The following is a 27,316-nucleotide window of genomic DNA, read 5'->3' as shown; positions in this document are numbered from 1 at the left end:
ACCCTACTTATACTAATCTTCACACCCATACTGTCTTTCATCATTCTTACAGCTGGAAAATTTACACCCACCTTTCAAAGACCACCTCCCATACCACATTTAAAAATTCTCCAATATTACATTCTCCAGAGTTTTTATGAACACTTATGGTAGAGAATCACTCCCTCCTCTGAACTTTAAAAATAACATTGTATTTATCACCAATTCATAACAGTCACTTGAAACTATGAGTTCCTTGACATTTTGTCAAAGTATCCCTACCATCTAGAAGATATCATGTAGTCAATAAATGTTTCCCAAATCATAAAAGATATGCAATATTACTGATGTCACCGGACTGTAGTTCCAACTTTTCTGGAGAGCAATTTAGTAATAAATAACTTGACGTATAACATTATTCCTACTCTGACCCAGTAATTTCATTGAGGGCAAGAGTTACACAAAAAGGAAATAATTTTTAAAAATGAAAAGTATTAATAGAACTGATAATTTATCCAATTACCAGTAAAAATAAGACACTGATAAACAGCATTCAGAGAAGTCTTCTCTAATACCCCAGGCTCCTCATGGTTTCAGGGCTCCTGGCTGAAATACACCTTGGTTGGTCACTGATGAGGACAAAGAACTGGCCTTAGGAAACCACAATCCTGCCATACTGGCCATGGCCTTTGCACGATCATCCTTTCTCCTCAAGTTAAGAGGGAGCAACTCCTTAAAATTATCTTTATAATAAAGTATTTAAAACATTAAATGCTCAACAAAGAAAATGTTTAAGCAACTATGGTAAAGATATATAATGGAACACTATATGAATATTTTAAATGACTAACATGTAGACAAAATTAAATGCAAATATTTATATGTAAAATGTTTTATAAACCAAGTACACAAAGTACTGTGAATATAGATTGCAACCATACTAAAATGCACATACACATATTAAATACCATTAGAAAATCTGGAATCCTGAAAACGTTCCTCATGTTCTTACTTTTTTTTTTTTTGTAAAATTGCTTAAGTTCATAAAGAGTAATGTTCAAAACTTTAGCACGTACCAATCAGTGCCTTTGAAAAGAATATATTATGGACATTCCAGAACAGACTTTAGAAACTCAATCCTGTTCTCTAAATCATCACAATAAATAACCTGTTTGTATTCTATTACCTAAATGCTAGTGTAGCCACTACAGGAGCCAGAGAAATTAGTTATTTGTGTGTTTCAGTAGGCTGAATTCTAATATGGCCCCTCTCTGACCCTCACTTTCCCTGGGACTTAGGCATATATGATGGGATTTGCTCCCATAATTGTATTATGTTATTTAGCAAAAGGGATCTTGTAGATATAATTAAGATCCTTAACTGTAGTTGACTTTAAGGTTATCCAAAAAGATACTACGCTAGGTGGGTCTGACATAATTGGGTGAGCCCTTAGAAACCAGAGAAATTCAAAGCCACTCAAGTTTTCCTGATAGCCTTGAACAAGTAAACTGCTATGTTATAAGAGGAGGCAGTCATGTTGCAAGGGCTTGAAGGGGGCTTTCAGAAGTAGAGAGCGATTTCTGGTCAACAGCTATCAAGAAACAGGGACCTCAGTCATACAGCCACAAAGAAATGAATTCTGACAACAACCAGTAAGCTTAAAAAAGGATCCTGTGCCTCAAATGGGACTGCAGTATGGCTATCACCTTGATTTCAGCCTTGCGAGATCCTGAACAGAGGACCCAGCTAACCCATACTTGGACTCCTGATCCACAACACCATGAGGTAATAAACATGAGCTGTGTGATGCCACTAAGTTTTTGGTAATCTGTTACACAGCAATAGAAAACTAATAATCTTATTTATTATTATTAAACTAAGTTGACTTAGTTTTCAATGAGTTTTATTCATTCAACAAATATTTCATTTGCAAATACTGATCTCTTATGTGTCAGGTAGTGTATCATCTGTGATACAACATTTTATAATAAAGCCAAATGATGTTTATTGTAACAAACTACTGAACTATGTATATGTTTAAAAATCTTATGTCCAGAAGAAAATCTACAACTTACATCAGAATATTTAAAAAGACTGTAACAGATTTTATTGACCAGTCTAGCATTTTGTCCTCAAAGGTGACCCCAAATAACATTTGATAGGATAACAGGATTATCCTCCCCCTGAGATTTTAGACTCACTAGCTTCCCTTAATATATCTTCATATGATTTGGGCATTCATGAATTTATCACTGAAATCCCTAGCTGACCTACTTATGTTTTTAGGTTTTATCAATTCTAAGAGTATCAAGATCCATCTTATGAAGATAATACATTCATTAATTTTTTTCTAAAACAATCACTCTCAGTCTTTATGAAGTACCCCTTAATTCTTTCCCCCTATCTTTCCATAGATATATCTATTTTCCATCCAATAAATGTAAATGGAATAAAATCTCTATTTAAAAGGTACAAACTTCAGGTATGCCTGGGTGGCTCAGTCAGTTGGGCATCTGACTCTTGATTTAGGCTCAGGTCATGATCCTGCTGTTGTGGGATCAGTCCCTGTGTTGGGCTTTGTGCTGAGTGGAGCCTGCACGGAAATTTCTCTCTCCCTCTTTCTTTCCCTCCCTCACGTGCACTCTCACTCAAAATAAATAAACTTTAAAATAAAGTAAAATAAAGTAAAATAAAATACAATAAAATAAAACAAACTTAAGAGTAGATAAAATGCAGCTATATGTGGTTGGCAAGAGGCACATGTAACCATCAGTAGATGGAAAAAGATATACCAATCATAACAAACCAAAATAAAGCTGGTGACACAATATCAAACAACACAGACCAAACCACAAATCATGATTCCATGATTTGTGTAACCATGAGGATGCAGAAAAACAAAGGGTCAGTAGATGGAAAAAGATATACCAATCATAACAAACCAAAATAAAGCTGGTGACACACTATCAAACAACACAGACTAAACCACAAATCATGATTCATTAAGTAGCTAAAAAAATTTTATATTTGTATGCACATAACAAAACTTTTAAATATTTAAAGCAAAAATTGAAAGAATATAAGAAATAAACAAATCCCCCATCAAAGTATCAGTTTTTAGTAAGTGATATATGAAAAAGATAAAATTCAAAAAGAATATAATATTTGGAACACAGAATATTGAAGAAAATAACTTAAAATCTTGTTTAATGAACTGGGATACAAGACTACATTGAAAAACTGGACACACCCAGAATATTAAATTTCTTTGATGAATTTAAAAATTTAAAAATTGCTTTCATACAAACAATATTTAACCATGATGCAGTTAAAGTTTAAAAAGCATGTCAATCTCACACAAATCTCCCATAGAAAAGGATATAAGTCTTTTATTTTAAGAGGCTAATAGGACCTTGATTTCAAAACTAGAAAGGACGGTATTAAAAGGGAAAAGCACAAAGCAGTATTAGTTGAACCTAGGCTTAAAAAACTCCCAAAATGAATATTAATAAACTGAATCTAGTTATTATACACAAAAAGATATATATAATCTATTATGACTACCTTGGGCTTACTTTAGAAATCCAAAGTTGATTTAATATTTGAAAATTAATATAAGGTACCACATTAACAAATTAAAGAAAAAAAAGTATGATCTCGACAGATGCAGAAAAATCAACATCAATTTGTGATTTAAGTTAGGAAACTAGAATTATAAGAGAATTCCTAAACCTGATAAAGAACATTTACAAAATAAAATTTTAGAGAAGCATGATAATTAACTATAAAATGTTGACATCCTTCACTTTAAGAGCAGGAAACAAAACAAGAAAACTTATTATCTCTAGGCATCTTATCCAGCAAAGTAGGACAAAAAAAAAAAAAAAAAAAAAGATGTCCAGGCTGAAGGAAAGGGTAAGTACATACAGAGGGATGAGCCAGGCAAATTCTTGGGGAGTGGTTCTTTTTTTATTTTATTAACTTAAATACAAGATAGTTAACATATAGCAGAATAATGATTTCAGGAACAGAATTTAGTGATTCATCACTTACATGTAACACCCAGTGCTCATCCCAAAAAATGCCCTCCTTAATGCCCCTTGCCCATTTAGCCCTTTCCTCCTATCCAACACCCTTCCAGCAACCCTCAGTTTATTCCCTATATTTAAGAGTCTCCTGTGATTTGTCTCCCTCTGTTTTTATTTTTGCTTCCCTTCCCTTATATTCATCTGTTTTGTATCTTAAATTCCACATATGAATGAAATCATATATTTGCCTTTGACTGACTTATTTTGCTTAGCATAATACACTCTAGTTCAAGCCACATTGTTGCAAATGGTAAGATTTCATTCTTTTTGATCATTGGATAATATTCCATTGAATATATATACCACATCTTCTTTACCCATTCATCAGTCAATGGACATTTGGGCTCTTAACATACTTTGGCTATTGTCGATAATGCTGCTATAAACATTAGGGTGCATGTGCCTTTCGAAACAGTATACCTGTATCCCTTGGATAAATACCTAGTAGTGCAATTGCTGGATTGTAGGGGAGTTCTATTTTTAATTTTTTGAAGAATCTCCATACTTTTTTCCAGAATGGCTATACCAGTTTGCATTCCCACCAGCAGTGCAAAAGATCCCTCTTTCTCTGAATCCTTGCCAACATCTGTTGTTGCCTGAGTTGTTCATTTTAACCATTCTGACAGGTGTGAGCTCATTGTGGTTTTGATTGGTATTTCCCTCATGATGAGTGATATGGAGCATTTTTTCATGTGTCTGTTAGCCATCTGGATGTCTTCTTCAGAAAAGTGCCTATTCATGTATTTTGCCCATTTCTTCACTGGATTATTTGTCTTTTGGGTGTTGAGTTTGGTAAGTTTTTTTTTTTTTTATAGATTTTGGATACTAACCCTGTATCTGATATGTCATTTGCAAATATCTTCTCCCATTACACTGGTTGCCTTTTAGTTTTCCTGATTGTTTTCTTCACTGTGCAGAAGCTTTTTATCTTAATGAGATTCCTGTTGTTCATTTTTGTTTTTGTTTCCCTTGCCTCTGGAGACATGTCAGGTAGTAAACTGCTGGTAGAATTCTCCTGGAAAGTCATCTGGCCCTGGACTCTTGTTTGTTGGGAGACTTCTGAGTACTGATTCAATTTCTTTACTGGTTATGGGTCTGTTCAAGTTTTCTATTTCTTCCTGTTTGTTTTGATAGTTTGTATGTTTCTAGGAAATTGTGCATTTCTTCCAGATTGCCCAATTTTTTGACATATAATTGCTCATAATATTCTCTTATTATTGTTTGTATTTCTGCAGTGTTGGTTGTGATATTTCCTCTTTCATTTGTTATTTTATTTATTTGGGTCATTTCCTTGTTGATAATTTGGCTGAGCTTTATCAATTTTGTTACTCCTTCAGAGAATTAGCTCCTGGTTTCATTGATCTGTTTTACTGTTTTCTTGATTTCGGTATCATTGGTTTCTGCTCTACTCTTTATTATTTCCCTTCTTCTGCTGGTTTTGGGATTTGCTATTCTTTTTCCAGCTCTTTAGGTGAAAGTTTAGGTTGTGTATTTAAGACCTTTCTTCCTTCTTTAGGAAGGCCTGGATTGTTACATATTTCCCTCTTGTGACAGCCTTTGCTGCACCCCAGAGGTTTTGGGCTGGTGTGTTTCCATTTTCATTGGCTTCCCTGTACTTTTCAATTTCCTCTTTAATTTCTTGGTTAACCCATTCATTCTTCAGTAGGATGTTCTTTAAGTATTCAAGACCTTTCAAAATTTTTCCTTGTCATTGATTTCAAGTTTCATAGTGTTGTCTGAAAATATGCAAGGTATGATCTCGATCTTTTTGTACTTGTTGAGGCTTGATTTGTGTCCCAGTATGTGACCTATTTTGGAGAATGTTCCATGTGCACTCAAGAAGAATGTGTATATGCTGCTTTAGGATGAAATGGTTTGAATATATCTGTTATGTCAATCCAGTCCAGTGTGTCATTCAAAGCCTTTGTTTCCTGTTGATTTTCTACTTAGATGATCTGTCCATTATTGTAAGTGGGGTGTTAAGGTCCTCTATTATGGTACTATTATCAATGAATTTCTTATGTTTGTGTTAATCACACAATTATAATAAAACATATGTAAGTTTATATATAATGTAAATATATAAATGTGATTTATATATTTGGGTTCTTCCACATTGGGACATAAATATTTACAATTGTTAGATCTTCTTGGTGGATAGACCCCTTAATTATGATATAATGCCCTTCTTCATTTATTGTTACAGTTTTTATTTTAAAATCTAGTTTGTCTAATAGGAGCATGGCTATTCAAGCTTTCTTTTGATGACCACTGGCATGATGGATGGTTCTCCATCCCCTTACTTTCAATCTGCAGGTGTTTTTGGTCTAAAATGAGTCTCTTGTAAGCAGATATAGATTGGTTTTGTTTTCTTATTCATTCTGATACCCTATGTCTTTTGATTGGAGCAATCAGTCCATAGACATTTAGAGTGAGTACTGAAAGATATGAATTTAGTGCCATTGTGGTGCCTGTAGACTTGATGTTTCTGGTAATGTTCTCTGGTCCTTTCTAGTCTTTGTTGCTTTTGGTCTTCATGGTTTTGTTACATCTTTTCTCCAAAGAGTCCCCCTTAAAATTTCCTGCAGGGCTAGTTTAGTGGTTACGAACTCCTTTAGTTTTTGTTTGTCTGAGAAACTATTTCTAATTCTATTTCAAATGACAGCCTTGCTGGGTAAAGAATTCTTGGCTGCATATTTTCCCAATTCAGCACGTTGAATATATCCTGACACTCCTTTCTGGCCTGCCAACTTTCTGTGGATAGGTCTACTATAAACCCGACCTGCCTTCCCTTATAGGTTAAGGACTTCTTTCCCCTTGCTACTTTCATAATTTTTTCCTTGTCTCTGTATTTTATTTATTATTTATTTATTTTTGAGAGACAGTGTGTGTGCAAGCAGGGAAGGGGCAGAGAGAGACAGAGACAGAATTTGAAGCAGGCTCTAGGGTCCGAGCCGCAGAGCCCTACACGGGGCTTGAACTCACAAGCTGTGAGATCATGACCTGAGCCAAAGTCAGACGCTTAACCAATGAGCCACCCAGGTGCCCCCTCCTTGTCTGTGTATTTTGTGAATTTGACTATGATATGCCTTGGTGATGTTTGGTTTTTGTTGAATCTAATGGGAGTTCTCTGTGCTTCTTGGATTTTGATGTCTGTGTCCTTCCTCAGAGTAGGAAAGTTTTCCACTCTCATTTGCTCACATAAACCATCTGCCCTCTTTTTCTGTGTTCATCTTCTTGGCCTCCTATGATTTCGGTGTTATTCCTTTTTAATAAGACACTGAGTTCTCTAAGTCTTTTATCATGTTTTTTCACCTTTGTTTTCCTCTTTTTTCTGCTTCGTTATTCTCCATAATTGTGTCTTCTATATCGCTGATTTGTTGCTTTGTTTCATCCATCGTTGCTGCTGTGGTATCCATTCAAGATTGCATCTCAATTATGGCATTTTTAATTTTATCCTAACTAGATTTTACTTCTTTTATCTCCAGAGAAGGGGATTCTATGCTTTTTTCGACCGCAGCTAGTATTCTTACTGTAGTGATTCTAAATTCTAGTTCAGACATCTTGCTTAGATCTGTGTTGATTAAGCCCCTGCCTGTCATTTCTTCCTGTTTTTTCTTTTGGGGTGAATTCCTGCTGAGTTCTGTGGCTCAAGTTATGCATATCATTGTGTTAATCCTCATATCAATTTCCTAGGTGCGCAAAATGGTTTGGTGCTGATCTACCTGTGTTTCAGGGATGAGATGAGCTGAGGGTCTCCATGCTGCTCCACCATTTTCAATTCTTTCCTCTTGGGGCATATTCTAATATGGCACCAAAACATTACCAGGGTACTAAAGCATAATTGAGAAAGTATCTAAAAGGAAAATCAATTACATGTTTATTATAGCTCTTCTCAGTGAGATTACAGTGTGTAGATTGCAGGAATGCTTAAACCATTTGCAACTGAGAGGAGACCCTGGGGGAGCTTAATGAGAAACACAGACGGTCACTAAACTGCCTTCTAAAGAGAGCAGGACACCATAACTGCAAGGATCATATCCTGCCAAGAGAAATATGCAAATATGGAGCAGCAGTGAATTATCTTGGACAAGAGAAGAGAGGCTGACCTAATCTAATATAGCTAAAACACCTGCTTTTTGAAAGTTCATTTTATGCTACTTCACTTTCACAAAATACCTACAGTAGTACCTATTTTTGCTAACAGAAATAATCTGGAGAGATTTTCACTTTTACAAAAAAAAAGGCAAAAAATAAAATAGCATTCAGCATCTGTTTTGCAGTGAACCCTCACAGAAACAGCATGCACCCCAGGAAGTGAGAGGGCCCCACCTAGTTCCTTCCTTCGGAACCACACTCAGCATTTCAGTATCACACTACCATAGCTTTGAACTGTGTCTGTGAGCATCTGTGCAGTTGCTGGATATTTTTTGTGTGTATTTGTTAGCAAGATGGGTCCTAAGGTATCAGAAAAGCCTAAGAGAGGTTAATTTTGGGGTCTTGGAATGCTCAATTTTCCATATAAATTATCATAACTGCTTATTCACCTTACACCATTTCAGCTTACAAAAGGTTTCTGAGGACACTCTACCTACAGACAAGCAGGGGAAACCTGCAACAGTCTTAATTCTATCATTCCCAAACACAGTGATTGGTGCCTTCTCTGAATAAATGTTTAAAGATAAGTAAAGAAGACTGGGTGCAAATGATTAGCATGCCCAGGGGCACTCCTGTGTTGGCATGGTTTCTGTGAGCAGCAGCTGAGTGATGAGAAACCATGACTTAGACAATCTTGGGAGAGATGACGCTATTGAGGCAGGAACAGCTGACAAGATGAGAAATGTCAAGACAAGAACTTGTCTTAGGAAGAGCACTCTGCAAGACAAGACTGTCCACACACATGAAGGATGAACTGGAATGGAAGCAAAAAAAAAAGACAACAGGTGTGGCTATTCTAGGGTATAGGTGAACCTGGGCTACAGAGAGAAAGGAAAAGAACAAACAATATTAGAATTTTTAAATTGTCTTTACATTTATTTTATTCACAACAGAATTTGTGAATTCACATTCTTTTTATACTCTTAGCCTTCTCTAAGCTAAAGAATACTATTTTCTTATAGCATTTAAAAATTATTTTAGATGTCACTCTCCAGATGTTATAAAATCTCTCTTTTTAAAATGGAGATACAGTGTAGACAATACTAAGTCTGTGTTTTACAAAAGGGTGTATAAACCTTTTCAATTATTTTTCATATGGTGACATTATCCTTTGTTTTGGTTTTCCCCATAAAAGCACCTGGGTCTAATGTTTTGGGTAGTAAATTTTTACCTGGTAAGATATAACCAATGTATTATGAAAAATTCAGCATGAAGCAAAGTGATTATTTTTACTCTAGATATTTTACCATCTCTGGTACCACATTACCAAATACGGATGTTATGGATAAGACATAACACAGGTGATAAGGCTAAAGAATTCTTGCCTCTTGATTGGCTGTATTCAGCTTGTCTTCCAGCTCTTCCTTCAAGTTTTCCAGCTCTCGTTGAAGTTGACTTTTATCCTCTTCCAGGTTTAGTTTCTCCTTTTTATACTGTTCCTCTAATTCCTTAGGAAGAGACATTTTTAACCATTAACAAAATTGCAAACATTGTATACCTCAAAGACTCCAAGAAAAAGACTACTATTCTGTTTTATATTTTGATATTTTGCTCTTCAAATTAGCCTTATTGTTAATTAATAATATTGGAGTTATTAGTCAACCGAACTAATCCTAAGGGATTAGATTCTGTCATTCTGAATCACTTATGATGTGGTTAAATAATTATTTTTTTAAAATGATAAGAATATTTGACTGGTCTAGATCAAGCTGAGTCAGTAACAGGAATGTATGCTATAAGTGATAATGTGGGGAGATAAATAAAAATTCTAACTATCTCTTGAATATAGAATTATTTTATATTTATATAAAAAGAGCCAAAATCCAGTAACATTTCTGGAACACGAGAACATAGTCAAGAGCTACCAAGTACAAAATTAAGGCATCTAAAGAAACAATGCCAGTAAAACTGATACTTACTGAAGAACACCTACTATCTGGCATGCTACTTGGGATGTGTACTTGGGATACACAGGTATTAACACATGGGGCCTGCCCTTAATTAGTTCAAGGTAACAAGCAATTAAAGAATATGTGATTGGGGCGCCTAGGTGGCTCAGTCGGCTGGGTGACTGACTTTGGCTCAGGTCATGATCTTACAGTTTGTGGGTTCAAGCCCCACGTCAGGCTCTGTGCTGACACCTCGGAGCCTGGAGCCTGCTTCAGATTCTGTGTCTTCCCCTCTCTCTGCCCTCCCCTGCTCATGCTCTGTGTCTCTCTGTCTCTCCATAATAAATAAACGTTAAAAATATTAAAAAAAAAAAGAATATGTGATTAAAATTAAATATCCATAGGGACTACAGGAGTGCATGGATGGAGAACTGGTAAATTCTATCTTGGTGAGGAAACCTTCACAGATAATGCAATTCCTAAGTAGAGTTTGAAGGAGTGTACTAGTAAGGAACAGAGGTGAAGCAAGGGGGAAATATAACATGTTCAGCAGAAGAAACCCGTGCAAAAACCATGGAGGTACAAAAGAGCCTGGTATGTTACAAGCAGTTCAATATTTCTATAGTGGAAGGTGAGAAGAGTAATAAATGCAGTTCTGTGGAGCTCCCAAAACAAACTCTGGGTTTGATGATTTGCTGGGATTACCCACAGGACTCAGAATATAGTTGTCCTCACAGTCATAATTTACTTTATAGCAAAAGGATACTAAGCACATTTAGCAAAGGAAAAAGGCATAGGGGGTGAAGCCTGTAGGAAGCCAGGTACAAGCTTCCAAGAGTCCTCTCACACAGGACTCTCTAGCAAGTTGTGACAATAATGTGAAATGTTGTCTTCTAGTAAAGTTCATGAGAGACTCATTGCCTAGGTTTTTTATTCGGGGCTAATCACATAGGTACCACTTGATTACCATGTGCCAAACACCCAGACTTCATGAAGGAAAGTGGATGTTCAGCAGAAACCATATTGTTTGCATAAACACCTTAGGCACATGAGCTGTTGTTATCAGGGAATGGTGGAAACCCTCCCGAAATTCAAGTTCCCAGGTACTAGCAAGGGCCAACCTTGCACCATGTGCCTTTCTAAGGATAGCAGCTTCAGGCCTGCAATGGTAACTCTTTTCTGCATGGATTCTCTATATATTCACTTTCAAATGGGGTGGGTAAACTCAAGTTTTGAAAAAAAATATAATCCTTTTTGATAACTAAGTAATAAGGAATGAAGAAGTCACCTTTAGGTAAATGTTCTTTAAAAGAACATGTGACATGAGGCACCTGAGTGGCTTACTCATTAAACAGCCAACTTCAGCTCAGATCATGACCTCGCAGCTCGTGAGTTCAAGTCCCGCATCAGGCTCTCAGATGACTGTGTTGACAGCTCAGATGAAGCCTGGAGCCTGCTTCAGATTCTGTGTCTTCCTCTCTCTCTGCCCCTCCCCTGCTCACACTCTGTCTCTCTCTGTCTCTCAAAAATAAATAAACATTAAAAAAATAATAAAAGATAATGTGACATTGGAGAAAGACTATTCTAAAAGGAGGCTGGTCTGAGCTGAGGCTCAGACATGAGCTAGCTAGGCAAGAGAGGAATGAAACAGCAAGTGATAAGTTATTTTGAGAAAAGGGAAGGGGATAGATAAAGCTATAATGAGTTTTGACTATGTTCACACACAGGAAATGCATGTCATGTGTTTTATAGCAACCACATTTTAAATAAAGATTGCAAGAAATGTAAGTAGCTTAAAGCAGATTTTTAGGTGGCTCAGAACTTGAAATTCAGTGGGCAAGGGTATAATTAAGAGAGAAGTAGTGAGGCAAAAATGATATTGATGAAAGATGCCTAGATTCTAGCACTTAGAACTTAATATAGAGGAGTAAAGAGAGGTAAAAAGCAGAACACCTTCAGGTTAAATATCACAATAAGGGAGAAGGCTAAGGTGAATAAGGGATGTAGAGATGAAAAAACAAAACAAAAAATAGCTATGGAAGAGCTTACTGAAGCAGCAGTTACCACTGAATACTTCACTACAAATCCCTGAACAACTGACACAGACATACAGAGTCAGTAAGCGTGTACATGCACCACGTAATTAAAGCTGTACAAATTCGTTCTGGAATAGTGAGCTGGCACAGAGAAAATAACAACCACAATTTTGAGAAATAACATGTCATTAAGATTTGTCTCCAGCTACATAAACATATAGTAGCAGGTTTAGACAGAAATAACATTTTAACAGGAAGTTTTATTTGAGTTTTTAATTAAGTTCAAGTGTTGAATATTTTTTCCAACTAGTTGTGTCACAAAAGGAAGAGACATAGAGGCGAATCTCTCAATTCATATCCTGCTTCTTCTATATACTAGGTTGGTGGCACTGAATACATCATTTAGGTTTATTAAAACTATTTAACCACCTGTATAATAAAAATGACATTAATCTTCAAGCCTTAAGTAATGAGGAGTATACAAGAAAGCTCTTAATAAACTCTAAAAAGCTATTATGTAAAACATACAACAATCATCATTAATACATGCTTTTATGTGGTGGTTAAATGCCTTAGAGTTTGACATCTGAAACCTGAGTTCAAGACCTGACTGATTCTTACTAGCTGCATGTGATTGAACAAGTGTTTCACCTCTCTTTCCTTTATCTCCTCTTCAGTAAAGCGGGTGCAAAAATTAAACCTATGAGTGTGGCGGGAATTAAGTAAAAAAACAGATGGAAAACACTACTGCAGCGCCTGGCACACTGTAAGAAATACTAAAAACTAACATTTATTTATCACTATATGCTAGGACATGTCTGAGTTCTTAACATTTTCTTTCACTTAACCTTCACAGGAACATTATAAGATGGATCTCCTCTTCATCTGTCACACGAGGAGAGGCATGGTTTTTGAGGCCCAAATTTAGGCAGCCAGTAAACAAAGAGCTCAGTGTAAATCCCAGATCTGTTAGACACCTTGTTTCTTCTACTATGCGAAAGGAAACATCTACAGGAGAATAAGTGCTTCAGCTAGTTGAGACTTCCCGAGGAGCACACTTAAGACAGTGTCTCATGAAGAAACAGCTCAAGATCAAGGGAGTATTACCATGGCTCATACAAAGTAGGAATGCCTCCTATCAATTTACACACAGGAGATAACAAGAATTTTTAAGTATATTACTCTCTGAATCATGATTTACAGATTATGAGAGAGCAGCCATCAGAATGAAGTAACTCATTACTCTACAATATGGGTCATACTGGATCATTACAGAAACCCTTCCAGTTCACGATGCAATGCTACGTTGAATTTATACTCACCGCTTGTAGTTTTTTCTTATCCTTAACTGCATTACTGTGGACAGCTTCAATTGCCATGTGGTGCTTCCAAGCTAATTCTTCCAAAGTCTTAGAATGAGCCTCATTTAATTGAGCAACCTCCCCTTCCAATCTATTTTGCAGGTTTTTTAGCTCCATCTCATAATATTCTTGCTGAGTTTTCTTTGCTTCATTTACTTTCTAAAATTAAAGCAAATAAAGATCAATAATTACACCTGCTTTTTTCATTACTGCTATTAGTATTCTGAATACTCAATAAATACATACATTTGAATGAACTGAGTACTATGGAATTTAGACTTTGGACATGAGATTACATCATTGGTGTTCTCAGAAAATGACAGGGTAGCACTGACAAAATTAATAATTTTAACACAAGTAATAAAACAGGCTAGGTCAGAACCAAGTGTGAGTTAGCACATCTGTGAGCTTAAGACAGAAAGCCTTCCTGTATGTCAAAGCTGTACACAAAATGGCTTACCAATTTACCACTCAGATGACATTCAATACAATTTCACTGAGTGCCAATTATATGCCTTTTAAGCAGTCACAGTCTGGAAAAAGGCAAAAGACAATGGAAATATAATTTTATACATTCTATGAAAGGAGTGTACATCACACATTGTAAGAGTATACAGGAAAGGAGACTAACCTGGATGGGGTGGGAAAGGGTGTGCGTGTGTGTGTGTGTGAGTGAGAGAGAGAGAGAGAGAGAGAGAGAGAGAGAGAGAGAGACATACATACATACATACATACATACATCAGGGAAGGCTTTCCAGAAGAGAAAACATCTGAGCTGCTGATGACACGTTCTCATTTAATTCTCACAAGTCCATCACGAAATGAAAGAGGAGAAAATTTCAAACCTAGATCTGGTGTCAAAAACCTGCATTCAAAACCATTTCTAGCATTTTGAAAAATTAGCAGTAGCCAGCTGGGTAATGAAGTTCAGATATGATAGGAAGGCCATGTAGCTGAGCGGTGTGGACGGAATAGCAGATATGAGGCTGGCAGTGGTAAGGAATGGGGCTCAGCAGGGAGCATGAATCAAATGATGAAAAAGGGTCTTTTATGCTAAGGACTCTGACTTTTATTCTGATAGGAATGAGAAATCACTGCAATTTATGTAACTGACATATTTTTAACAACAGTCATGTTGACAGTAGGCTAGTGAGCTGAGGCAGGGAGAGCACTTAGGAAGCTGTAACTGAAATCCAGGCAACAATGATCTAAACCTAAACCTAGAATCCGCGAAAGGGTATGAAGGGATATGATGGAATAAAAATATATTAAGGGAGCAGAAAGCCAAGAGCACTCCCTAACAGATAAGAGGGTTAAGGAAACAGTAATCAATAACAACTGATTTACCAAGCTACACACACAGTAGTGCTATTGGTTGAAAAAAGGAGTGGGGGAAAAAAAAAGTACTTCTGAGGGGAGAAAGTTCTAGGTATGCTGATTTGACACGTTTGTGAGAAACCAACATATCTTGTGGGAGTTAGACACACAGGGCACAAATTTAGGGAAAAGATGGGGCCTAGGCCAACAGATTTGGGAGGGATCACTTAACAAGTGACAGCTGATGTTACCAGAATGGAAAAGCATATAGAATGAGGTGAAAATGCTGGGGAATGTAAATGGTAAGGGAACAGACAGAAGGAAAGCTCACAAACAAGACTGCAAGGCCGGGCAGACAGGATGAAAATGTGGGAGAATGTGAAATACCAAAAGGGAGATGTTGTAAATCAGAGAGAAATAAGTAACACTGTTGGATGAGATTCATCAAGTCCAGCAACCAGGATGTCCCCAGAGGCTGGGGCAAACACACATTCTGTGGAGTCGTCGTAAGAGAAACCACATGGCACTCAGGTAAGGCATGAATGTGAGGTGCGCAAAGGGCAAGGAGATCAGACTTATTTTTAATATGCCTGGTTGTTGAGGGAAAGAAAGATTCCAAAACTCCCACTTGATATCTAAACAACTGCAATAAATATTCAGCAATTACTCTACAAATGATAGGTCTTATTTGTTTAATCTAGAAATTCAATATGTTGGTATATGAATTTTCAGAGCTCAATGATTGCCAAAAGTTTTACCAAAATTTCCTAGGTGTATAGGCAAAAATACATTTCATCAGTACAAAAACATATGATCAACCACAATGTACATTCCACTGAAATAAGAGTTTCACAGTTTCTGGTTGAAATACACTGAAATGTCTTAAGTTTTTACATTATAAGTTGTTAATAATATTCTGAATACATGGGAATGCCAGCTGGTGCAGCCACTCTGGAAAACAGTATGGAGGTTCCTCAAAAAACTAAAAATAGAACTACCCTACAACCCAGCAATTGCACTACTAGGCATTTATCCAAGGGATACAGGTGTGCTGTTTCGAAGGGACACATGCACCCCCATGTTTATAGCAGCACTATCAACAATAGCCAAAGTATGGAAAGAGCCCAAATGTCCATCGATGGATGAATGGAAAAAGAAAATATGGTATATACAGATACAATGGGGTATTACTCGGCAATCAAAAAGAATGAAATCTTGCCATCTGCAGTGACGTCGATGGAACTGGAGGGTATTATGCTAAGTGAAATTAGTCAGAGAAAGACAAAAATCATATGACTTCACTCATATGAGGACTTTAAGAGACAAAACAGATGAACATAAGGGAAGGGAAACAAAAATAATATAAAAACAGGGAGGGGGACAAAACAGAAGAGACTCATAAATACAGAGAACAAACTGAGGGTTACTAGAGGGGTTGTAGGAGGGGGGATGGGCTAAATGGGTAAGGGGCACTAAGGAATCTACTCTTGAAATCATTGTTGCACTATATGCTAACTAATTTATATGTAAATTTTAAAAAATAAAAAATAAAATTAAAAAAAATCTGAAAAAAATATTCTGAATACATGTACAATAGATAGTCCAGCTTTATATCTTTTTCCTCAAAATAAAGACAAAAACTTACTAGAATTAAGAAATGGACTGTTATTGGAGCTCCTGGGTGGCTTAGTTGGTTAAGCATCTGACTCTTGATTTTGGCTCAGGTCATGATCTCACAGTTTTGTGAGTTCAAACCCCATGTTAGCTGCTTAGGATTTTCTCTCTCCCTCTCTCCACGCACCGCCCCCACTCTCTCTTTCTCAAAATACATAAACATTACATAAAAATTGACTGTTACTGTGAAGTAGAAGTAAACACTTTTTAAATCAAATCTGAGAAAACCGAACTTTTTTTCTTTTCCTTTCTTTGTTGTGGGACAGCGGGTGGGGGGCAAACTCTACTGCTTTTTACCTTCTCCAGTTCCAAAATCTGCTGCTTCTGCTCTTCATCCAGACTCTGAGTTTTGCTTTGCAAAAAAGCTCTTTCTTCTTCAAGCTGAGACAATCTCTCATTGGTCCTTGATTTTTCTGATTCTAGATCTTTAATTGTAACCTCCTGGGTCATCTGAGTCGCTTGAAGCATTCCAATATGACCTATACCCCAAAAAGAAAAACTCTGCAATTTAAAATTTGTTGCACTGTGGTGTAAAAGTTTATATTTAATGACACAATTGTACTTAATACCTGAGTGAAATAAATAGTCTGCATGTACAAACAGTACTTTGGTTTGTTCACCGTATAAAATGGAAATATTTACCATGGGAATGTTTCTTATCCAAGTAGAATCATTTAAATGAGGAAAAGGTCTATTTTCACATCACTGCATCACTGTACCCAGGACCCTTTTTTAAGATTGCACACTAAACAAGCTGAAGTAGAAGCAACTCTCAGAGATGCATGTAAAAAAAAGCCTTGGGAGTCAAACAAAGAGGATGGCACTACAGTGCCAAAATGAGCAATTTGTTCTTTTCTAATCTCTTTTTTCAAATTCTCACATAAAGAGAAAGAAATTTAGTGGCGCCTGGGTGGCTCAGTCGGTTGAGCATCCAACTTCGGCTCAGGTCATGATCTCACAGTCTGTGAGTTCGAGCCCCGCGTCAGGCTCTGTGCTGACAGCTTGGAGCCTGGAGCCTGCTTTGCATTCTGTGTCTCCCTCTCTCTCTGCCCCTCCCCCACTCATGCTCTGTCTCTCTCTGTCAAAAATAAATAAACATTAAAAAAAATTTTAAAGAGAAAGAAATTTGTACACAGGTAGTAAATATGGAAGGCAGTGGTTTGGTTGAAACTGAATTTGTTTTAGACAAGAAATAAAGAACTAAGGTGGATTAAGAGATTAAGTCAGCAAGTTATCAAAGAATAAATAAATGACAACAACAAAAAAGGGGGATGGGCAATAAGAGAGACAGAGAGATGAAAAATGAGTGTGAGATTAAGGTCTCAGAAAGCATGTGTTAGGTAGGCCAGTGGTTCTCAAAGTGCCCTGGACCAGCAGACCTGGGAACTTGAGCCCGCAGTGAAGATCATCTCAGACCTGCTAAATCAGAAGCTCTGAGGCTGGAGCCCAGCATCTGTGGTTGCACAAGCCCTTTGGGTGATTTTCATACACACTAAAGTTGAAAAACTACTACTTAGGAGAAAGGTCATCTGGGAATTCACAGATGAGCCAATCAAATCAAATGACATTCTCAAAGAATTACTTCAAATGGCTTCATCTGGCACACTAAACACTTGGGCAAAATGTAACTTCAGAACTGACATGAATCACCCACTTCCTCTAGTACAGGTTATGAAATGAGAACATTAGCCATATTAGGATGGGCAACTCAGCTTTAGTATGTAAATGATCCTTATTAATAAGCCAAATGAAATGAGGCACTATAATTCACATATAGTTCCACTAATTTAAATACTTTAAAACATGTTTTTAAAGAACAAAAAACTTCTTAGAATGCTTCTTTGTTCTTTTAGTGAATGATTTATTGGTGATAAAATACCTGCTCTTAATTTTTGTATAAAAATATATATTCTTAAAAATAAGTTATTATTTGCTTATTTTATGATTAAAAAGAAATTAGAGTCCTTTAAAATATTTAGAATCTAAATAATGTTAAAGTATGAGAAGGCAAATTTTGTCTTGAGTAAATATTTTAGTGTTGGTTTTAGCTAAGGAATACACCAAGAACTGTGGTCACACATACTAGCTTTGAGGACAAGGTCTGAAGCCTGTTGTTGTAAACGTTCTCTGGCCGCTGCTAGCTCACTTTCCACTTCCTTGTGCTTGCTTAGTAAGTCCATCTCTCCCTCTTTGGCATCATCAAGCTGTTTTTGAAGAACCTAAGAATGATCAAATAGCCATTACTAATATGCAAGAATGATGCAAAGCTAATTAGCTAAGCTAATGATGCCAATTCACTTAAATTACAAGCATCCACTTTCTCATATTCAAAAGTCACAGTTAATAATACCTAGTTTTAAATCTGTGTTGATAACACTTAGAACTTACCTTCATAAATCATATGACCCAATCATGAAAGGCTATTCAACCTTTTTTAATCCACTCAAGTGCTGCAGATATTAAAAACAGCTATGAAATTTTCTATACCTATTTTCAGGTTTAGAAAACAATTTTTTGATCACTGTGCAGACCATTATTAACGAAGGTAAAGGAGAAAACATAATTAAAACTAAAGCCCAATATTTTAACTCTCCCAAGTCACTTGTGAAAAATATCAACATGTTGTTTCAATAGAAACATTTCTTTATCAGGTTTTAAGTTATCTTTATGGGCCTTTAATATCTGAAATTCTAGTAGTAGATAATAACTACAGAGTAGTAAAAAATTGCCCCTTTTTTGATTTTTCTCACAAAGGAAAAGCAGAAGAAAGCAAAATGGGAAAAAAAAAGTTAAAGTAGTCTAATTGAAAAGAAAAAGACAAAACTGGGGAGGGAGAGAGAGTGGGTATCCATAGGTTGAAAGTGAGAGGCTTACCTGAACATTGTTCTCTGCTGTAACAAGTGCTATCTGAAGCTTTTGGCATTTGTCGCGAAGACTTCCAGCTTCATCCTGTACCATCTGTAACTCTGTCTTCAATTTTCCTATAGTTTTTCTTAAAATTGCTTCTTGTCCCTGAAATTCTTTTCTAAGATCAGCTTCCTTTTCTTTGCTAGCCTGGAGGCTTTCCGCTGTAAAAAGCTGTGACCTTTTCAAAGTATCAAGCTCGTGCTCATAAAAGGACTGAGCTTTATTCAACTTGCCTTCATAATCCTCAATTAACTTTTTCCGTTCAAGTCTTAGCTCCTCCAGTGTTTTGTTTAATGTCTCCACCTCCACCCTGTGCAGTTCCTCTGCCTTCTCCTGCCCTTTACTGACCGAGGCACTGTGATCCTGCTGGGACTTCAACAGCTCTTGGATTTCCCGTCTATGAGCAGTTCGCAAATCTTCCAATGCCAACCGTTTGTCTTTTTCAAACTGTACTTGGAGTTGCCCAAAACTCCGTAATCTTTCCTCAAATTTCCTTCTGATCTCTTCAACCTCTCTAGACATGGTTACTATGCGTTGGACATGCTGGGCTTCTGCACAAAGTTGCATGTCCTCGACTCTGTGCTTATAAGCTTCAAATTCTGTCAAAGCCTGCTGCTTCATTTTTATGTGGTCTTCTAATGATGCTTCTAAAACCTGAATCTTTCTCTTCAGGTCTAACTCCTCTGTTACTCTGCTTTTATACTGCAATATTTTTTCTCTTGTTTCTGCAAGAATCTGTTGGATTTCTTCTTCGTGAGCATCTTTGAGGGCCTGAAGTGCAGATTCATGCTCATCATTTTTAGTATTTAAAGCATATATTACCTGCATAGTTTTAAAAAAGGGAAAGAATTGAGCAAACCATGTTCTGTTCTTACTGGAAGTTAATTCTTCCATTTGGATTGATATTTTTCAACACACAAAATTGGGTATGGTAAATACTAAATACTGAAGCTTCATGCATTGTTTTAGATTCATAGATTGATTTACATAGCAAAGTTTTACCTTAGCACAACCTGAAAAGTTGCATCTGAAGATTCCACTATAAATGAAACAGTGAGGAGAAAAGAGACAAAGGAAGCCTAGAAGAAAGGAGCTCTCCATAGGGTCCAGTCTAGTTTGGGGTGAGGATCAGCAGAAAAGCCTCAAAGTATCTGCCTTACTCTAGTGCTTTGCATGAGTGGAAGTTCTAGGCCTTAAGTCTTCTTAAAGGCTCTTTCATCTGTTTAATGTCCGGTACATTCTAAATTTAGAAATTTCCTCTTCTAATTCTCCTATGGTCAGTTTTTAAAGCTGATCCTCTTCTCTCCAAGTTCCTAGTGGTCTCCTTACAAAATCCAGTTAGTACTTTTCTGCTCACATATTAAACACTATAGTTTTACTCACTGCCTAATTTTCCCTCTGAATCCAGGCAAGCCAGGGTTCTAGAGCCAGAGTATCTGGGCAAAGGTCTTTATTTTCATTTTAGTCCTTGGATTCTAATGATTCCATTGACATTTCCCCAACCTTAATTACAAATGACAACATACTCCCTTTGTAGTGATGCTTCCATTCTTGTATGTTCTTTGATACCCTCCATCATAACCACTGTGGCCAAACAGTACAATATTCATGACTATTACTTAAGGCTTACAGGTTCACCCACTTTCTTCTGAAGTAAAGAGAAATGAACACTCTCCAATCCAAAAATCCAGAAGCTAAAAAATCAGTGTCCTGGAGCTTTGCTCATTTCAATGTGATCTTATTCTGGCTTTAGAAATGGATTCTAGCCCCCAAAGTCAGAGGCAATTAAGGTGCAAACATATTGCAATTTTTGTAGAGAACTTGTTCATACAGCCTGAGGCAACAGAAACAAACTACCTGGCTCTTCACACATCCTGGTGATGCCAGATCCTATTGCTAAATCTAGGTGGTCACCTGCTAGGCCTGTAGCTGTACTTGTGGAAGGAGAAGACACATTAGAGGCTTACCCCACTGCAGGGGCTTCACTCTCTCCACACAGGGCTTTGTCTTCCAGAATCAGGCCCCCATTCATATACTCACTTGGTCTGCTCTAACTATTGAGAGATGTAATCATAGCAAAGGTGAAAAGATTGAGAGATGGCAGGACTCCATTTGTCTTGCCAGCTACTTCACCTGCTAGCTACTTCCAAAGGGAAATATGTGCACAGAACAGAAATAAATGCTCATTTCCAGTTTCTCCTTTTTTAAATAACCCTAATTCCAAATCCCAGTTTATGTCCCTAATGAGCTAGACAAGATCCCCATAGAGGACTCCTTTCATTTACACATTTAAGCCTAAAGGTAGCCTATAACCCAAGAAAGTTGGTAGACTCCTACTACCTTCCTCCAGGGTCTTACCTACCCATCATGTTGATGCCCACAAAAGACTGAAAGAGGCACTAAGGGAAAAAAATGCCAACTAGCTGGAGAGAAGTCCATTTGTAGAATGCTTAGAGCAGAGCTGGTGTAGGCCACAGGTCTCAGACCTTCCCAGGGAATCTGCACAAATCCCCTATCTTACTAAGCACATGGAAGGAAAATAAATGATACAAGAGATGGAATCCCTGGAGAATAATAAGTGACACTTTTCATCATTTTATCCCAGGAAATGATCTTGAAAAGGACCACTCCATGGTGGGATTCCATATAACGAGGGATGAAACACTATGGGAAGATGTGAGCTTCCCCTTGTCAACAATTTCTCAACAATACTCTTCTCTTTTTTCTAATACTTGATTTCCCTGCAGTTTTTGAAGCATCAGCTCAAGTCCTGTATCCTTTAATAAGGCTTCCAAGACCACCCAAATTCACGGGTGTCTATCTTTTCTTTATATCCAGTACCTTCATTTCCTTACCACTATTCATTCCTGTAAATCAGTAAATGTTCAACTGGTTAAAAATGGGGGTCTTGACAACAATTTTGGCAAGCTGGGTTAGGATGTTAGAGAGCCTAGAAAAGTAGCTGAAGATATAAAAGCACAGTAACATACAAAAGTATGGATTAAAAGGTGAAATTAGAATAGAATTTAAGAAAAACAAACTAAATGTCTGACCAGTAATAGGGAAATATGGTGAGGAACTCTATTTCACTTGATATTCTATTCCAGATGTCGGCAAACTATGGCCTGCAGGCCCAATATGGCTGCTGCTGGTCTTTGTAAATAGTTTTACTGGAGCACTGCTATGCCCCTTTGTGTATGTGTAGTGTACAGCTGCTTTCATACTACAACAACAAAGTTGAGTAATTACGGAAGAGACCTTAGTAGTGACTCCTGTTGTGATGTACACTTGACAAGTCATCTTTTAAAAAAATTTTTTTAGGGGCGCCTGGGTGGCTCAGCCAGTTAAGCGTCTGACTTCGGCTCAGGTCGCGATCTCGCGGTCCGTGAGTTCGAGCCCCGCGTCAGGCTCTGTGCTGACAGCTCAGAACCTGGAGCCTGCTTCTGATTCTGTGTCTCCCTCTCTCTCTGACCCTCTCCCCATTCATGCTCTGTCTCTCTCTGTCTCAAAAATAAAACATTAAAAAAAAATTAAAAAAAAATTTTTAAATGTTTATTCATTTTTGAAAGACAGAGAGAGACAGAGCACAAGCAGGGGTCGGGATCGGGGGGACACAGAATCTGAAGCAGGCTCCAGGCTCCAAGCTGTCAGCACAGAGCCCCACACAGGGCTCAAACTCATGAACTGTGAGATCATGACCTGAGCCGAAGTCAGACTCTGGACCGACTGAGCCCCGCAGGCGCTCCGCACTTGACAACTCATCAGCCAAAGTTGGCAGCCAAAAATAAAAAATATTTGCAGCACTAGCTTTGTTTACCCTCTAATAAATAGTCCAGGGTTCTTACCACTACAGCTTCTTAAGACATTAAGAAAACCAATTATTTGATTCTGAAAGTATAAATATAAAAGAAATACAATATTATACTGGCCATATAATAGTATCTTCCAAGACAGCAATGTTAAAATAAAGTTTCTAAAATCTTAAAAAACAACAATAACAAACTAATAGTGTCTTTAAATAGCCATTTAAAATACACCACTATAAATGAGAATGCTATATATGAATTTTCAACTTGACATTAACAAGATATCCCCTGACTGTTCACTTTTCTACATAATTACAAAGGTAACCATTTTAATGTATCTTTCTCTGATTAATTACTCTTTCTCAGACCAAAGAAATAGAAATATTCTATGTTCTTTGAACACCACAGAAAATATGACTTGAAGTAACAGAACTGATCCAAACTGGATTTCTCACTCTACGTAAAATAACTTAATTTCTCCAATTTCTTCAAGTTTCTCAATATTAAATAGAGATCATATTTATTCTATCCTAGTGACATCATTATTATAAGATCAACCTATCATTGACATTTAAAAAAATGATACTATATAAATATTTTTCAAAAAATATAAAGCACTATGAGATGATAAATCTTTTTTTATTCATTGTATCATTTATTTATGGAGAAAATGGGAATAGCTTTAAAATTTGTCTTTAATGTTTGTTTATTTATTTATTTATTTATTTATTTATTTGAGACACAGAGGACAGAGCACCACAAGATAGAGTAGGGCAGAGAGAGAGGGAGTCACAGAATCTGAAGCAGGCTCTAGGTTCTGAGCTGTCAGCACAGAGCCCGACGCAGGGCTCAAACTCATGAGCTGTGAAATCATGACCTAAGCCAAAGTCGGACATTTAACCGAGGCTGCATTTAACCTGAGCCCCCCAGGTGCCCGAGAATAACTTTAAAAGAAACTTTGGTGAGTGATCATAATCACCCATAAAGTTGGCTATTATTTTCCACATGGGAAAAGGAAACTCTCTAATATCTCTTTTCATAAAGTATTTTTAAAGACATTAAGAGCCATTTGCAGTTTTTCAGGGACTATAAGCACTCAGAGAATGGGAGAGCACAATTATTACCACAATTTCATGTAATTTCGCAGCTCCAGCTTATGTCAACAATGCACGATTTAACTACATATTCCAGGATGAAAAAGGAATAGTCAGTAATTTTTACTTTTTCTATGAAGATTTTCAAATAATCTTACCCACTAATAAAATGAGAATAAGTCTAGATCTACTCTTTAAAATGCTACTTAGGTAACAACAAACAGTCTCTGAAATAGTTCTTGTTGTTGGCTGCTATAGACTGTATTGTGTCCCTCTCCTGCCCCCAACAAAATTCATCTAACTGAATGAAGCCCTAACTGCCAATATAATGGTATTTGAAGATGAGGCCTTCGGGAAATAGTTAAGTTTAGACAAGATCATGAGGGTGGTGCCCTCATGATGGGATCAGTGCCTACATAAGAGACATCAGTGAGCTTGCTTCCTCACTCTCTTTTCCACTGAAAATACTTTCAGTATTTCTAAACCTTCTATAATGAATGTATGTTACTATTATAGTCAGAAAACATTAAGCCCTTTTAAAAGATTAGCACTAACAATATTAAAAAAAGAATATTCAAAATGCCTTCATTTAGGAAAAAAACAATCAAAATTCAAAAAGAAAATTAAAGGAACATTCATTAATTACCAACAGGCACTCTGAAAGTTTCCTTTAAAATCACTCAATAAAACATTTATAAAAATCACACTTAAATATTTTAAAGAATTTTACTTATGAAATAATTTTACTTATGAAAAAGATCACATATTTTGAGAAAAAGTTTAAAAATCTAGTTACTTAGTTAAAATTTGATAACATACTGGCAAATCTATAATGGTCAATTCCTACTTCATTTATTCTTCCGTTCAGCAAAAATATATTGCACACCTGCTATGTGCCAAGGTCTATAACTGGCAGAGTAAACACAACTGTGAGCTGGATGCACATACATGGTATCTATTCTCATGCAACTTGGTGGAGACCAATCTTAAACAAATATTTACTCCATTAGTCAAATAAAATTTTGATAAGTTACACAAAGGAGAATAAAGACAAAATGAGTTTTTGCAAGGGATGGGAGTGACAGTGGTAATGTAGGGGTTTCCCCTTATTCTCAATGAAATGCTTACTTTATCTCAACCAGAATCTCTTCATTTAGTCAAAATGTTATGGATAAAGTAGAGAGAGAGAATTGTGAGCTGAAGGCTAAGAGTAGAAGGCACAGAAATGGAAAGCACAGGATTCTGTGAGGGGAAAAATGGGTTCCAGAGCTACAAAGGTAGACATGCAACACACTGCAGAGGTACTTGCACTGTAGCTGTTGCTCTGGATGGGATCCAGAAGGGAGAAACTAATTAGAAAGACTGAAAAAGACTGAGGACAGGCCTTGGGTAGGGTTCAGGGGCAGCAGGGAGGATGAGGACCCACAGACAGAGGCAACACGCTGGACAGATGAGTAAGAGTGGAATGGAGGCAGAGCATCAAGGTCTAAGATGAACAATACATCTTGTCAAAGGCTGAATAAAAATCAAGAAAAATGAAGACTCAAAGACCCTGAATTCAGAATCTAAATCTCAGAAGTAGGTCTTTGAGAGCACATTTGGTAGAGTGGTGAGGGCAGAGCTGGAAGAAAAGTGGCAAAAGAGGGTGAGTGGATGGTAAGTGAATGGAGGCAGTCCATTAGTAGAGAAAAGCTCCAAGAAATGGTGGTAAAAGAAAGGAAACAACTAGGGACAACTAGGATAATGGCTTAGGAGGCAGCAAAGTTCAGGGAGAGTACTTTTCTTAAAAGAGAGATTGAAAATGTGACACAGAAAGGGTCAATTGTAGAACCGAAGTCATGAAGAAAGTCTGAGGCTGGGCTTGCCTGACACAGTGGAAAGACTGGTGCTGGCTGACAGTAGGAAAAAGTCCTCCCAAGAGAGCAAGGCTGAAGACTGAGATCTTTAGGTAAAGAGGGAAGATGGACAACTCCTGTCTGACTGAGTCATAGTTCTCCTTAATAGGGAGATGAAATTATCCTCACAGAGTGCAGTGGGGGTGCTCTTCTCCACTGGACACAAACAATGCTGCTAATGTTAGCTGGTGAGGCCAGCCCCAGCCTTCTCAGCATGTCCCACTGAAGACAGCCTCAGACACACAGCAACCATGTGCAGACCCTTCTCATCACTACTCCTCCAGACGTTTCCCAGCCAATCTCAATCTTTAGTTTTTGCTTATTTGAAATTTCTGGGAACTTGTTCACTTTCCCTTTCTTATCAATGTCAGAGACACATAGACTAATAGAGAGAGAAAGAGAGAGAGAGAGAGAGAGAAGGAGGGAGGAAGTGTGGATTTACCCTCAAGTACACAAGTACTATATGAGGCACAAGGGAACTTACAAAGTAATAAAGGAACAATCTCAGATTCAATATTTTTTTTAAAAAGATCCTGTACAAGGAAGAATAAAATATATTTTTATTATTAAACACTCAGTCCTTCTAATTGAGCTACTCACCAAAAGGTTACTTTGGGCCTTAAAGCACCAAACTTAAAGAATATTGAAAAGAGACACTCTAACTTCTCAAAAATAGTGGGTTATTGACCTCTGCCATGTAGGTTCTATTCTATCTGTTCTAGAGCAATAACACAGACCATTGCTTTAAACCATAACTTATATTCAATAGTACTCGCATACCAGTCTTATAAGTAAAATTTTCACATATTATCAAATAACATTGATGAGCTCTAGGTGGCTTACCTAGGGAATCTAATGTTTCTATGAAATGGTTCACCTTTTTGGAGTCGGTATAGTATTAGCATACTTGCTACATAAGAGCATGTTAATAAAATGTGTTTAAAACATTTTCTTAGACTCTTGAGCTCACCTCCTCCAGGACATTCTTGATATAGCAGCTACATAAGTGCAACTAACTCTGAAAACTGGCAGAACAAACCTTCCACAACTAATCTTAGAGAGGAAGCCACATTGAAAAGGGTAGGAGGGGTATAGACATGACTGGGAACCAA

At 37.0% G+C, this 27,316-nt stretch overlaps 1 protein-coding gene across 9 annotated transcripts in view; it reads right to left on the bottom strand.

The window, feature by feature from the left end:
• FAM184A (family with sequence similarity 184 member A) overlaps positions 1-27,316 on the bottom strand; it is a 121,462-nt gene that overhangs the window by 55,717 nt on the left and 38,429 nt on the right. For all 9 annotated transcript variants that reach the window (XM_027056999.2, XM_027057003.2, XM_027056996.2 and 6 more), the window contains exons 2-6: positions 19,377-20,231; positions 18,586-18,721; positions 16,800-16,981; positions 13,473-13,670; positions 9,551-9,673 (exon numbers count right to left, since the gene is read on the bottom strand). In XM_027056999.2, coding sequence (XP_026912800.1) covers positions 9,551-9,673; positions 13,473-13,670; positions 16,800-16,981; positions 18,586-18,721; positions 19,377-20,231 — 1,494 coding nt within the window. The remainder of the gene's footprint in view (positions 1-9,550; positions 9,674-13,472; positions 13,671-16,799; positions 16,982-18,585; positions 18,722-19,376; positions 20,232-27,316) is intronic.

The sequence above is a fragment of the Acinonyx jubatus genome, chromosome B2 (genome assembly GCF_027475565.1).
Source record: "Acinonyx jubatus isolate Ajub_Pintada_27869175 chromosome B2, VMU_Ajub_asm_v1.0, whole genome shotgun sequence".
In the NCBI taxonomy this organism is placed as follows: domain Eukaryota; kingdom Metazoa; phylum Chordata; class Mammalia; order Carnivora; family Felidae; genus Acinonyx; species Acinonyx jubatus.
This window is presented reverse-complemented; position numbering and strand designations above follow the sequence as displayed.